Here is a 14,066-nt window from a genome sequence, read left to right on the forward strand (position 1 = left end):
AGTTGGAACTAGGTCGCCATTCTGTCTATTGAAAACAGTTTTCCATTTTCGGAACAAATTTTCAGTTCAGTGCTTTGCTATGGTCTGAAGGAGGAAAATCCTAATCTCACTTTCTGTGATATTATTTGGAAGCACCATTTTGGCGATATTCTTCTTAGAAACTACAATTCGGAACAATAAAAGAAAGCGCCAAATAGGAGAGATTGAAACAAAAACAACGAACAACTCCACACTTTCAAATAGATGACGTTTCACGGTTTTACTTTTTGACTTTTGACTTGACAACTCGTCATTTGAAAAAAAAAAATAAAAGCAAAGCTTGAGGATTTCTTATTTTATTTTGGTTTCTCGAAAGAATGTGAAAAATACCACCAAAATATCAATCAATACTATGAAACACCCTTAATTTGCGCAAGAAGAATCAGTAAAATTACGTAGGTTATCACTGTCAGTTCTATCTTATCTTGTGTCATTCTCTTCAAATCATTTGTGTATAGTTCCAATATGTTATCATTTTCATCAATACCACCGCCCCCTTATTGTATTTCAGGCATTTTCTTCTCGAAGATAAAGCAATGTTTCACCACCCCGGAAGAGTAAGAGGCAGGGGCCGTCCCTATTATAGAAACTTGAGGACTGACAGAACGGAAAGATCAACAATGACACCACCTGGCCAGAACAGACTGGCCCCACAAGTTAGAAACATATCAAAACACGACTCGGTCTGTTGTTCCGATATAAGCATCGAGCTTGATTTGGATGAGCAAGGTGTGGCCTTCTTTAATGAGTTGAAGCAGATGTGGAATCTGTGTAAGTACCACCACGAGTTTGCAATGAACTTAAGATAATAGACCACTCACGTGATATATTTGTTACTTCAGTGGATCATGTTGTTATGATATAACTATTTATTCATTTTTCATCGATCTTTTTTGGGTATCTTCATAAAATACTCTTGATTTCTGCCACAGAAAATGACTTTCGTTTAATGATTATTTCTTATTACTCTTCTATACATTACAATTAACAGTTAATATTTTTTTCATATGAATTTTTTCATTCAAACAGTAAAGAAGAGCCCACCGGTTGTCAGCAAGCTCCACCTTCATTTCAATACCTCAGAAAACCCTTATGTGCAAGTGCTACGGTTGTTGTTTAACTGCCAGGAATTTACGGGTGCAAAGAGTAAATCCTTGCCGATGCTAATAATTGAAGAATTCATATCCTGGAGCAGTGCATCAAGGAATAAGATAATCCATCTGTTGACTTTTCAGCTGAAAGTAGACGTCTTCAAGATATCTTTGAAGCAAAACACTATGGCAATGACTAAGCTGCTCTTTGACGTTTTCGAATTGCCACAAGACTGTGATAGGTTCCTTGATGTTATAAGGTGTATGATTCAGAAAAAGCAGTACATAGAGGTTAGCGCAAAATCTGTATCATATATTATATTTATAAATAAAAATTAATGTTATGTCGAAAACAGTGTCATCCGCTATGAATCCCTGATTCAAAAAGCACTGGATGTTTCAGGCTTGCCACTATTCCACCTTTTTGAACCTCCATAAGCACTTCTCCGTCGATGATTTTCTGATACCGCTGATCCTCCAAGACAAGAACTACGGCATCGACGAGTTTCTGAAAGGCAGCCCCCGCCATCAGAGGGAACTGGTCGTATTCTTGGATAACGTTCTCGGTAATCAATCTATCAGAGACACTATGGAAGACTATGCTATGTAAGTAGAGAAACTTTGGTCACGTTTACTTCGTTGTTGTTCTGGATTCAGAAAGGGCTCTCAGTAGAGCATTTCGGTTCTGTGTGTCTAATCTGAAGTTTAAAATTCCAGGAAGCACGATATTCCAGGTGTGAAGATGGACAAGCTGCATTCGAAACCTTGGAAGAAGTATATAACTCGACTGTTGAAGGTGTTTAAACTGCCGTCAGAGCTCACGCCAAATTTGAACAAGAAGACGAAAGCAGGGGCGCTCAACTTTCTTTTGCACAAGAGGTTCGTTGACAATACTTTCGGTAAGTATATTCAGGATGTGAGTAAATATTTTTATTTTGAAGTAATTTTTGCTCGAATTGAAAGGGTATATTTTTAGGAGAGCCTGAGGAGAGGTTTTAACTTTCTGCTTCTCAATGTTTATCCAAAAGACAGTGGACTGATATATTTTTTGTCACAATCCTCACAATTTTTTTTTTCATATTTATATTCATATTTATTTATTTATTCATTTGACATTTTGGTACATTGAGTACATGTGCTAAGTCATAATCAAAAAAACAAAAATAAAACTGCAGAAGTTGAACAATACAAAAACAATAAATATGTTTCACGTCCACAAACTTTCACAACATAGAAGTATTATATAAAAAATCGGAGAGACTCTAGCAAATACTCAAAATGTCATGAAAAAATGTCGTGCAAGAATTCCTCAAGACTGTAGTAACACTTCTGTAAGAAAAGTTTCTTCACCTCAATTTTAAAAAGTTTATCTGACTCGATTTTCCTAATAGATGCCGGCAAGTTATTATAACAGTTTGTTGTATTAAATAGTGGGGAGCATCTAAAGTGAGCCGTTTTGTGTGAGGGGGTTCTTAACAGTTTCCCATGACGGGTGTCTCTACCATGTATATCCGCACTTGTGACAAATTCAGTTATATTGTTACGGGCAAAAGTGACACACTTCAAGATAAATAAAGAAGGTGCCATCAATAGGTCCTCTCTTAGAAAATTGGTCTACAACTATCTTGAAAATCTATATTAAAAATTAGTCTCAGCAATCTTTTCTGAGCAACAAAAACTCTTGGAAATTCCCTTGCACATCCCCAAGAAATGATATTAAAGCTGATGTGAGAATAAGCCATAGAAAAATAGACATTCATCAATCCAAAATTATCTAGAGTGTTTTTCAATTGTTTGATTGAGTAATATGCGGAATTGAGTTTGTTGCAGACCTTCTGAATATGACCGCTCCAGGTCAAATTTTCGTCTAAAGACGTTCCTAAAAACAAGACTTTGCTGGAAGATCGAATACCATTTATTGTGGAAGAGTCACTGCTGAAATTTTTCCTAATAAATGATTTCATTGAAACAGATTTAGATTTATTCAGAATAAGTTTGTTACGTTGACACCAAGCACTGAATTTATCTATTATTTTATTTATTTTGTCTGACAACTCAACTTCGTTTTTGTCAGCCACAGTAATTGCAGTGTCATCCGCAAACATGGTTATGTGACACTCAGAAAAGAATTCAGACAGGTCATTTATGAAATTGAGGAACAACAATGGTCCCAGGACAGAACCTTGAGGCACTCCTAGTTTTACATCTTTGGGACTTGATAAAATTCCATTGCAGCTAACTATTAGACTACGGTTTTCCATATATGATTTCACCCAGTTCAATAGATTATTTGGGAAACCTAGGCCTGCAAGTTTAATTATAAGAAATTCGGAAGAAATGGTATCAAATGCTTTTGACAAATCGAAAAAAAGTGTTACAACTAGTTTATTCGAGTCAACCTGTGTATAAATGAAATTTAATAAATGGTATGAAGCTGATTCAATTGATTTGTTCTTCCTAACCAAAGGTTATACAAACTGTGTTGACTTACAAAATGCATAACATTTATCGGACTCGTCAGAGAAAAAAAAAATATACACAATATATGTTCACATAATGAGAGACATAATCGTATAAATCTAAAGAGAGATAGACCTACATAGATCATACAAAACTAAAATAAGAGAGATAGACCTACGTAGACTATATAAAGTTAAAAGTTCAAAAGTCTAAAAACTCATCAATACTATAGAATGAGTTATCAATTAAAAATAGATGTAAATTTTCCTTGAATATATTAATGTTGTTATTATTGTCAATAAAGCTCTTTACTTTGTTAAAACATTTGATACCCATATAATTCGGTGAATTTTGGCACACTCCAAGTCTAGAATAAGGCTGGTAAAAATTTTCTCTATTTCTAGTCAAATATGAGTGAACATCACGATTTTTCAAAAACTCTATTTCATTTTCCTTTACAAACATTATTAACTGAGATATATAAAGACAAGGCAGCGTCATTATTTAAAATTGTTTAAATAGAGGTTTGCAGGTTGAACTTGGATGGGCTTTAAATATAGTCCTCAATACCTTCTTTTGTGCACGGAATGCCTCAAAATGACAGGAAGAACCCTAGAAGATCAGTCCGTACTGTTGGACTGACTGAACTAACCCAAAATAAAGTGTTCTTAAAACGTCATGTGAAACAGTTTCTCTTAAGTTTCTTATTATATAACAGGAAGTGCTTATTTTTGAACACAATGTTTGTATGTGAGCTTCCCATGTTAGTTTCTGATCCAAAGTGAGACCCAGAAATTTTATAGTTTTTTTACTCTGAATGGAACTGGCAGAGACTACCAGGTATAGCTCAGAATTGGGTGCAACATTTTTTGGCAGAAAACGCATGTGGTAAGTTTTGGCGACATTCATCGTGAGACCGTTATTTAAGCAGTAATTACTTATTTCTTTAGAGGCCACATTACTTTTTTTTACTAGTTGTTCAGTATTTTTATTTGACATAAGTATATTTGTGTCATCTGCATAGACAATCATCTGATTTGACGTAGTGCAGGTATCTTTAATGTCATTTATAAAAATAATGAAAAATAGCGGTCCCAGAATGGATCCTTGGGGTACACCTAGATGTATTTCTCTCGCGTTTGATGTCACGCCATCTACCACTGTGATCTGTTCTCGATTCATAAGATATGATGTAGCCCAGTCATGTGCAATACCCCTGACACCAATGCCATCTAGTTTCATGAGCAGTAGCTTATGATTAATTGTGTCAAAAGCACGACTGAAGTCATAAAATAAATTAAGAACGTGATTTTTATTGTTCAGAGCACCGTAAATAAAACCAATGCAATCCAGAAGAGCTGTTTTTGTTGATTTATTGTTTTGTGGGAAATTATTTTGGGAAAGTTCCAAAATAATTGATGTGTAATGGAAAAGCGGTGAACTGATGAAGCTGTTGTTAGGCTTAGACAAAGCTCCACCAAAAATTTGAGTACTCTGAAACAATCGGGGAAGCTGCATCAAAAACTGATTTGTTTTTTGAAGCGGATGAATTCGGCGGACATTCTGAAATCAATCCTCTACTTTTCCAACTTTGTAACTTCAGAGAACTGAAAAAGTCAGACATTTTATATTGAGTTTTTCATCTCAGGCGACGAGAGTTGGAAGGAAATGGTCCAGGAAGCAATTGGCGACGAAGAGGAGTTGCAGAAAGCACTTATTTATCAGGTATCGGTTGCAGTTATTATATTTAAGCTTTTGCCGGGCAATAACAGAAAATTATTTCGCTAGGTTGCCGCGTACGGAGATTTTTCCGAGGCCCTGAGGTGGGCGCATTTCTATAACGTGGACAGGAAAGACTGGCCTTACACTGTGAGAATGCACGAAGAAAATCCAGATGGGAGTCGGTAAGACTTTATTTGAATGCTTCGAGTTTCCTGAGTCCTTATTTCTCCCCATATTCACGCATTTTTGTGCTTCTCCCTTACTGCAATGAATGAACATTTCTCTAGAACTTTCAAGAAAAATAATTTTCGATATGGTGTCTGTTGGCTTATAAAAATCAAATTTCTAACAACTTGTCAAAGAACTTATTCAAAAAACACACTTCAATGTGAGGTTTCCACTTCAAAGTCCACCAAACGGTGACACGTGTTTCGTTTTACGATACCATCTACGGGCGTTACAGTACTGTTTGTACAAATTCTGAATTGTACTTTCATAGTACAAACTTTTAACCTTTCTTACAATTTGTACCTGAACTATCATTTTACCTACTTTTAAGATTGTCCTAATTACCAATTTCCTTATTGAAAACTAAATTCAATAAAGGGGAACATTCAAATCTATTTGATCACTGAGCAACTGTCCCGAATTAATTTTTACAGGTTTTGTACCTTTCTCTTTCAAATACAATACATCATAATCGTGATTGACTTTGTGCCCTTCTGTCAGAAGATGATTCGCAAATTTTGATCTGGTCTTTCCGTTTGAAAACCTACTTTTATGCTCTTTCACTCTTTTGGAGGAACTTCTTCCGGTTTGGCCAATATAACATTTTCGACAAGAACGACAAGTCACCTTGTTTACTCCCGATATAACCGAACTCCATATTTATCGTCCTTAACGAATTTACTCAAATTATTATTAGTTCTGTAGGCTTTATTCGATTCTTTGTTTTTTAAGAAACGAGCGATATTATTTGTAGGATCACCAAAGTTAGTTAGAGTTATCAAATGGTTAGTATCATTCTTTTAAACTGACTAGATCTGGTTCTGAAAATTGCTTTCTGAAAGTGGAATATTCAATAGTCTGTAATAATAATAATAATATTTATTGATTTCTTTAGGACATCCTAATATACATACATTATTTTAAAAATATATAAATAAATGACATAAATAACAAAAATGATGATATGATAGAAGAAAAAAAAAAAATAAAAACAATTTTTTAATGAATCCAGAATAGTTTCAACATGAGGATATACATAATAAATATATTACCAAACAGAAAAAAGAAAATCAAGTATGCTATTTTATATAGTTCATGAGTTTTTTTTTTATTGAATCTTTCAACGAAAGTGGGAGTTTGTTATGCTCATTCAAATCTTTATAAAATAAAGACTTCATCGTACTAGTCAAATTAGTTCAAGGAAGGTGGAATTTCTAGGAGCTATTGCTCTTGTTAATTAGTTATGGATTTGAGATTTATATAAACAGAATTCTTCAAAATAAGTTGGAAGCAAGTTATGTGTTAGTTTGAAAATGAATATCATTGCTAATCGTACAGTCTCTGGGAAACAGACAGCCACTGCAATGTACTTAACATGTTTGATATACTAAAATACCTATTCACTTCCTCATTCCACGATTCTGTAACTTTTGTAAAGCAATAATCAAAATGGGGTTGGATTATACAATTATATAATGTAATTTTTGAGTACATCGAAAGCTGAGATGAAATTCTTGAGAAAAAATATATTCTTTCAGTAATTTTTCTATATATATAATCAAAATGAGCATGAAGAGAAAAACGATTATCCACCATGAAACCGAAGTATTTGAATTCACTTACGAATTCTATTACATAACCTGCAATTTGTAATCTTATGTTGAGATTGTTGATGAGTGATAGCTTATAACCAGTTGATGAGATCGCATATTTTGTTTTGGAGTCGTTGAGTTTCAATTTATTGCTATTCATGTACTTGAAAACATTTCTTAGTTCATTATTCATTTGATCAGCTTCTGTTTCTATATTTTCTCCTGAAATTGATAACAAAGTGTCGTCTGCAAAAAGGTTCATGAAATCACAACCATGGATGGTATCTATATCGTTCAGGTAGATTAAAAATAATATAGGTCCCAAAACACTCCCCTGAGGTACCCCGAAAATGACAACGTGTTACCTGTTACCTGTTTGCGTTCTGATACATAATCAGTCAGCCATAACAAAACAGTTTTCCTGATACCAATACTTTGCAGTTTATTTAGTAATATGTGGCGATCAATTGTCTCAAAAGATCTTTTAAAATCTAAAAATACGGCTATGATATAATGTCCCTTATCTATTGATTCTTACCATTTTGATATTGTGACTTGTAATGCAGACTCACATGAATGATGTTTTCTGAAACCTGACTGATATTTTAGTAAAATATCATTATTTTCTAGATATTCAATGAGTTGATTATAAACTGCGAGTTCTAATATTTTTTCAATACAAGGCAAAGTGTTGATTGGTCTAAATTCCCAGGATTTATTTGTGTTAGGGACTTTCTTAATTGGCACAAGGACACTGGTCTTGAGCTCCTTCGGTAATCTACCAGTGCTCAAAGATGTATTTATAAAATGCAACAATGCATGTCCTATAACACCAAACTTTTTTTTAATAAGTTTGCAATTGAGTATTTCACTGTAGTCATACTATTGTATGCTGTTTCTTTATGTTGATATGGATTTATAGATGAATTGTGTTCATTTCTACAATATAAGATTTTGCATTCTTTTATATTTTACTGGGAACATCGATTTCACTTCGTCTAATTGGTTATTATAGGGCACAGCAAAAATTGACAATACCCGATGAAGAATCCTGGGACAACCAAATTGTACAGGAACCAGTTGAGTATCATAAACTTCTCCTACCGCCTAGCAACGTCCATCTTATCGACAATCCCGTGAAGTTCGAAAATCTCCTGGATATCGGTTTCCAAGTAAGTTATTCAACGGCAAAGCTGTACGAACCCTTGTTTTTGCTCCGCATACATTAAATTCATTTTTCAAGGAAGTAGACCTCATCGGGGTGGACTGCGAGTGGAAACCAAGTTTCGGGGGCCAAGTCAGCGAGCTCGCTTTGATGCAGATAGCCACTAGGAAAAATGTGTTCGTTTTTGATATAGTTAGCCTTAACAGTCACAAGTTGCCGCATCTTTGGCAAGAGCTTGGAAAATTCATATTCAACAACTGTCATATCCTGAAAGTAGGTAAGACGATTTCTTCACACGTATGTTCAACAAGTTAGTTAGGGCATGGAAATTGCTTCCTGGGTTACCGCACTGATTGGTTTTAGGTTTCAGTTTATCGGGTGATTTCCATATGATCAGGCACGCCTTGCCAGATCTCAACTTCAACACCAGGCAAATGGGTTTCTTGGATTTGGGTTCATTATGGAAAAGCATTGAGAAATTTCCCGGAGTTAAATTACCGTTTGAAGGTGAGTGGAATTGATAACTCAACTAACTGTAGGCCTGGAAATATAAAGATACTCATTTGTGTAACCTGCGTGGAAAAGATAATATTCACATTACCAGCACAACACATCGAAACACTATTAAACTCTTTATATTCCGAAGGTGTTCAGGAAATAATCAAGTCACTTCAAATACCATTAAAGCGTCCCCTTGGCTGAACTTGTTGAAAGAACAACTGAAATAACTTTTACCGAATAAATGTTGTAATCTTGAAACTCAAACAACTGGTTACTTTAAATAAATATGTATGCTGTCTTTGATATTTTTTTCTTTTTATCTTAAAATCCTAAGCGATATTGTTTCATTTTTTTCTAATAGGCGTATTTCATTTGTACATATCTATTTATCTAATATCTATTTATTTGTGAACTAGGTGAGAGGTGTGGGGTTGTTTTGAATTTTTGGTGTCAGGTGTGGGGTTATTTTGAATTTTTGGTGTCAGGTGTGGGGTTATATGGAATTTTTGGTGCCAGGTGTGGGGTTTTCCGAATAGTGAATTTGTTGGCGTCAGATATAGGTTTTTTAAAATCTTGGCGCCGGGCATCAAAGAATAATTTGTTGGAAAAATATTCTAATTACAGAAATTTTTCGAAAAACTCGTAAACATTTCAGATCTAGATTACGAGTTTGTCTCCTTTTATTTGTATTAACGCTCGCTACACAATTCTTATTGTCTGAAAATGAAGTATTATCACCTGAATGTTTCAGTACAAAAAGGCGGCTCCAGCTTGTGCACTCTGGTGCACCATTGCCTGGGAAGGCCGCTCGACAAGTCCGACCAGTTCTCCAATTGGGAGAAACGTCCTCTGCGCGAGAGCCAAATTTCTTATGCCGCCCTCGACGCGTTTTGCCTCATTGAGGTCTACGACGTGTTGCATAAGTGCTGTGATAATGCTGGCTTCCCGTTCGAAGAAACCTGCTACAACCTTATGACGAACGAGAAGGTAGCCAAGAAGAAGCCCAAGAAGTTCACCAATAAAAATGTATGTTTCGTTTTCTGATTGATTATCAGTAACGCTTGACGAATAATTCCTTCCAGAAACTTTCTTCTCCGAAACAAGAGTACTCCCAAGCTGCGAGTCCTCACGAGCATCCTGTTGCCGCGGAAGAACTCAAAGTCGTCTGTGATACTATGCTGCAAGGTTTGGGGAAGAAGTTGAGGAGCTGCGGCATCGATACAGCCATTTTGGAGAACAATCAGCATCACACGGATTGCGCAAAGTATGCTATGGACCACAATAGGTATATTTTGACGAAGGGGTTTGAGACGTTCAAAACGGTGGGTATCTCAGATGTACTTGCATCAAATTATTAGTGTGAGGATGAGTTCGAGAACGAGGTTAGAACCAATGTTTTTTTGGTAGTTATTGAATTGATAACTGAAAAGACAATCGAATAAGGTGTATGTGTGATTTTTTTTCAAATATTTGCCTAGTAGGTTTTAAGTGCCTGCATTATTGTCAATTTGTTTCAGTTGCGTGGTTATGTTCCTTCTGGACACTGCCTCAGGATCATTAGCGACGATGTTGAAGAACAACTGAGAGAAGTGATAAACTATTATAAGGTTATAATAACTAAGGATCACGTGTTCAGTAGGTGTCAGGTGAGAATTTATTTGAATAAACCATACGAAATATGTGTCTTGAATATATAGAGTGGCAAATCATTTTTTTGTATTTATTCATGTCATATTATTTTTAGTTAACCCTAACCTTCAAAAGATAGTGTACAAAATGGGACTTGTTTTCTCGTTTCCACTTTGAATTTTGTGAAGTCTAAACTCTCAAAGTCCCTGGGCAGTTGATTTTATTCTGTATTTATGGGATTCTGTTGTGAACTCACATTTTTTCCCACAATTTCAGGCATGCAATGGAAACAATTTCGTTAAGGTGTCTCGATCGACCATGAACACTCTGATTCAGAATGATGCCCCTAAGTATTGTCCCCCTCCGCCTTGTCTCTACGAAGACGAGGCCACCGGATTTTCCAGCGAAGAAGATTACTTTGAAGAAGCTTGTCCGCCAGTCTCCAGAGACCGAAAATGGGACCTATGTAAGTATGCGCCACACTTGGGAAGATTCCGTTACCCCATACATGGTAGATGGCATCGGCTCCGAGGCTGATCCTTGCGGAACACCCACACATTTTTCATCTGTTTTCAGATCCGGACGAGAAGGTGGACGTCGGTCTCTGCCAGACGAGGCTGGGATGCAAGATTCAGGTGAAGGCGGTTCCCCGACCTGTCTTGGAAAAGTACGACTTTTTTTACGTATGCGAGGAATGCGGAAAGGTGTACTGGGATGGGTCACACTTCGAGAGGGTCATCCAGGGCAGGCTTCAAGGAATTGTGCAATGAGATTGGGATTGTTTTATCGATTGTTGGAATTTTATTTTAAGAAGTTGATTAATGTTTTTATCAGTTTGGACGTCCTTCATTAAACATACATGCCACTATTCATTATTGGATTTTTTATTCGGGTGTGTTGGGATTTTTACAGGCGAGTTACTAGAAATCAGGGATTGGTTCCTGACTTTTGATGAGGTGTATCTGCTTCTTGAAGATAATTTTCTTGTTGATGAAATGTATTAATCGTCATTACTGTCGAATCAAGTGAAGTTGCCGGACAGGCCCTCTATCCAAAATTTGGCACATTCAGAGAAAGTGATCATGGGTTCGAGAATTATATACTCCGAGTAGACATATCAAAGCATGAAAATTAGCTCTTTGCTAACAAATACAGGTATAGTATTTCCAATACCAATTGAAACAGCACAGAGAAGGAATTACCGCCTCTACATAGGCGTCGGCATATTATTTTTCAGTGGTAGTTTTCAGTTACTTATTCTTACAATCATAGCAATTGATCACCCCGTGAAGAAGTTATCTCAACTGAATTTTTCCACCATGGGTAATTATGAAAAACTTCGACATTTAAGGTAGTTGATTTCCGAGTCGACAACTCTAAAATACAATGAAAACACAAATAATCACACCGAATTCTCGTCAAACATATATATTTACAAAATAATAGAGGCCAACAAAATTGCTAGAAAAATCAAAATTCTTCTTCGCTATATTCGGATGAGGTGGAATCATCATTGGGTTGAGTAACGATCGGATTTATGGAACTTTGCACATAATATTTGTTTTCTTCTTTTATAACGTGGGCCACACATCACTATTATCTACTTCATTCACCACTCGCCTTATATTGTCAAGCACCACAGCATTCAAAGTCGGTGACTGATTACATTTCCGCAAGCTTTCTTTCATTGTGGCCCAAACCATTTCAATTGGATTGAACGCACAATAGTATGGAGGCAAACGTAAGAGAATATGACCACGTGTTTCACACATCGAATCAATAATATACTCTTTTTTTAAATTATGTTGTTTTATGGTGGCCAGTAATACCTTTTTCGTTGGAATCTTTTCGGGTATTTCCATGTCATGATTTCGCATGAAATCAACAATATCTGCTTTTTTGTGTTATTGTTTGGTATTGTAGTCAATAACCGAGAATGATACGAAGCGTTATCCATAACAATAACCGAGTTTGGAGGAATATTTGGGAGAAGCTGCTCACTGAACCAGGTTTTGAATAAAGCCGCAGTCACATCTTCGTGGTAATCAGCAGACGAATCTTTTATATTTTTGTCCGACAGAAGCAAAACGTCAGGTACGAAACCACTTTCATTCCCGGCATGCAAAATTATAACACGTTTTCCCCTTGAAGAAGGTGTGTTCAAAGCACAATACTTGGTTTCGTCTACCCAGCCATATTTGACAACATCATGGGTGTCAAACCAAGTTTCGTCGAGGTAGATTATATGTCTGCGGGAATCTCGGTAGCTTTTCATTCGCCTCAAATATTCTTGTCGGAGCTGAACAATGCGTGTCGATTCCATTATGACCATCCGATTGTTCAATTTTTTATATTTGAAACCACAAGACAATAAGACACCTCGTAGAGTTTCTAAAGATTTGTAATTGTAATCGGGATAGTCGAGTAATTTATACCAAATCATTTCCAAGGTTTGTACTTCCTTTTTTTGGTATATACCATAAATTGTTCGCCGAATCACATCTTTTGTAGCACCATCAACGTATACGAATTTTTTATTTCTTTGTTTTCGTTCCATGCATGGTCAATGACATCCTTTATTTTAATTACTCGAAGAACTGTCGAGCGAGATAGTTTCGTTAACTCGCATATTCTATTCACAATAGCATTTTGTGAAGTGTTACAGTTTTCCTTCTTCAAGCATTCATGAATATTTAAAATTATTCGCTGAACTTGAACATGTAAGTCCTTATATTCAAATTTCGGATCCCTGTCGATTGACACAGATTCCTCAGACGTAATGTTATCATTTGTTTCAAAAGGTCTTCAGAAATGATAATAATCCTAATTGATTTTTCGGTAATTAACTAGTGGAACCACTACCTGCAAATTAATTTGTCCGCTTTTTAATCTATTGACAAATTAATTTGCAGGTACTGGTTCATCTAGTTAATTACACAACACAACAAAGTTTTTGTTTCGGGGTTGAAATTAGATGATTTTAATGTATTTCTACGTGTTAAAACCGAAAGTGACCATAAAAATTATATATTAGCTCTTGTTTTCAAGATATAGTATCATTATATTATATATATGTATATTGAGTTTTCAACAAATGAAATATTTCATCACCAACAGTTGGTACACATGTTTGTTTACATAACACCCCCATCAGCTGTTCTTAAGTAGTAAACATAACCTATGTGAGTTTGTCAATTGTACGCACGTGGTTGCTATTGAAATTATCGTGTGAAGTTGATTTTTAAATTAATTTAAGTGCTGATCTGAAATGCCTCGAAAGTGTGTGAATTCTGTCGATAGCTTTTGCTATATATGTGGTGGTTTTTTTTTATTAATTTTGTACTTAAAATATTCTAAAAGAAACATAACAATATTGTTTTATGTACTTTCACTTTTCACGTATAGTATAACTACTCTTTAAGATTAAGTACTGTGTATCTCAAAAACCAGAGCTAATAAAAATTTTTCATTGTTATTTTCGTTTTTATCACCCCAAAATTAGTAGAAAATGACTAAGTTAGTGTAGGAAACATTCAAAAAATATTTTTTTGTTGTGTTGTGTTACCGAAAAATCAATTAGGATAATCAGCATTTAACAAACAAAGCCCACATCGGACCAAAACACTTTAGGTATACAAA

At 35.4% G+C, this 14,066-nt stretch overlaps 1 protein-coding gene across 1 annotated transcript; it reads left to right on the forward strand.

The window, feature by feature from the left end:
• The first annotated feature begins 263 nt into the window (after window positions 1–263).
• On the forward strand, window positions 264–11,299 carry Nbr (exonuclease mut-7 homolog). Its single transcript, XM_074176764.1, has 15 exons — window positions 264–434; window positions 551–810; window positions 1,069–1,421; window positions 1,534–1,736; window positions 1,848–2,029; window positions 5,239–5,315; window positions 5,379–5,494; window positions 8,148–8,304; window positions 8,376–8,574; window positions 8,661–8,804; window positions 9,550–9,824; window positions 9,881–10,120; window positions 10,316–10,444; window positions 10,704–10,893; window positions 11,004–11,299. The coding sequence occupies exons 2-15, from the start codon at window positions 576–578 to the stop codon at window positions 11,195–11,197; spliced, it is 2,694 nt and encodes an 897-aa protein (XP_074032865.1). The 5' UTR covers window positions 264–434; window positions 551–575; the 3' UTR covers window positions 11,198–11,299.
• Window positions 11,300–14,066: the final 2,767 nt, after the last annotated feature.

Source organism: Leptinotarsa decemlineata, unplaced genomic scaffold (genome assembly GCF_025532065.1).
Source record: "Leptinotarsa decemlineata unplaced genomic scaffold, Ldec_3_MD MMD2_tig00002082_RagTag_RagTag, whole genome shotgun sequence".
Lineage (NCBI taxonomy): Eukaryota > Metazoa > Arthropoda > Insecta > Coleoptera > Chrysomelidae > Leptinotarsa > Leptinotarsa decemlineata.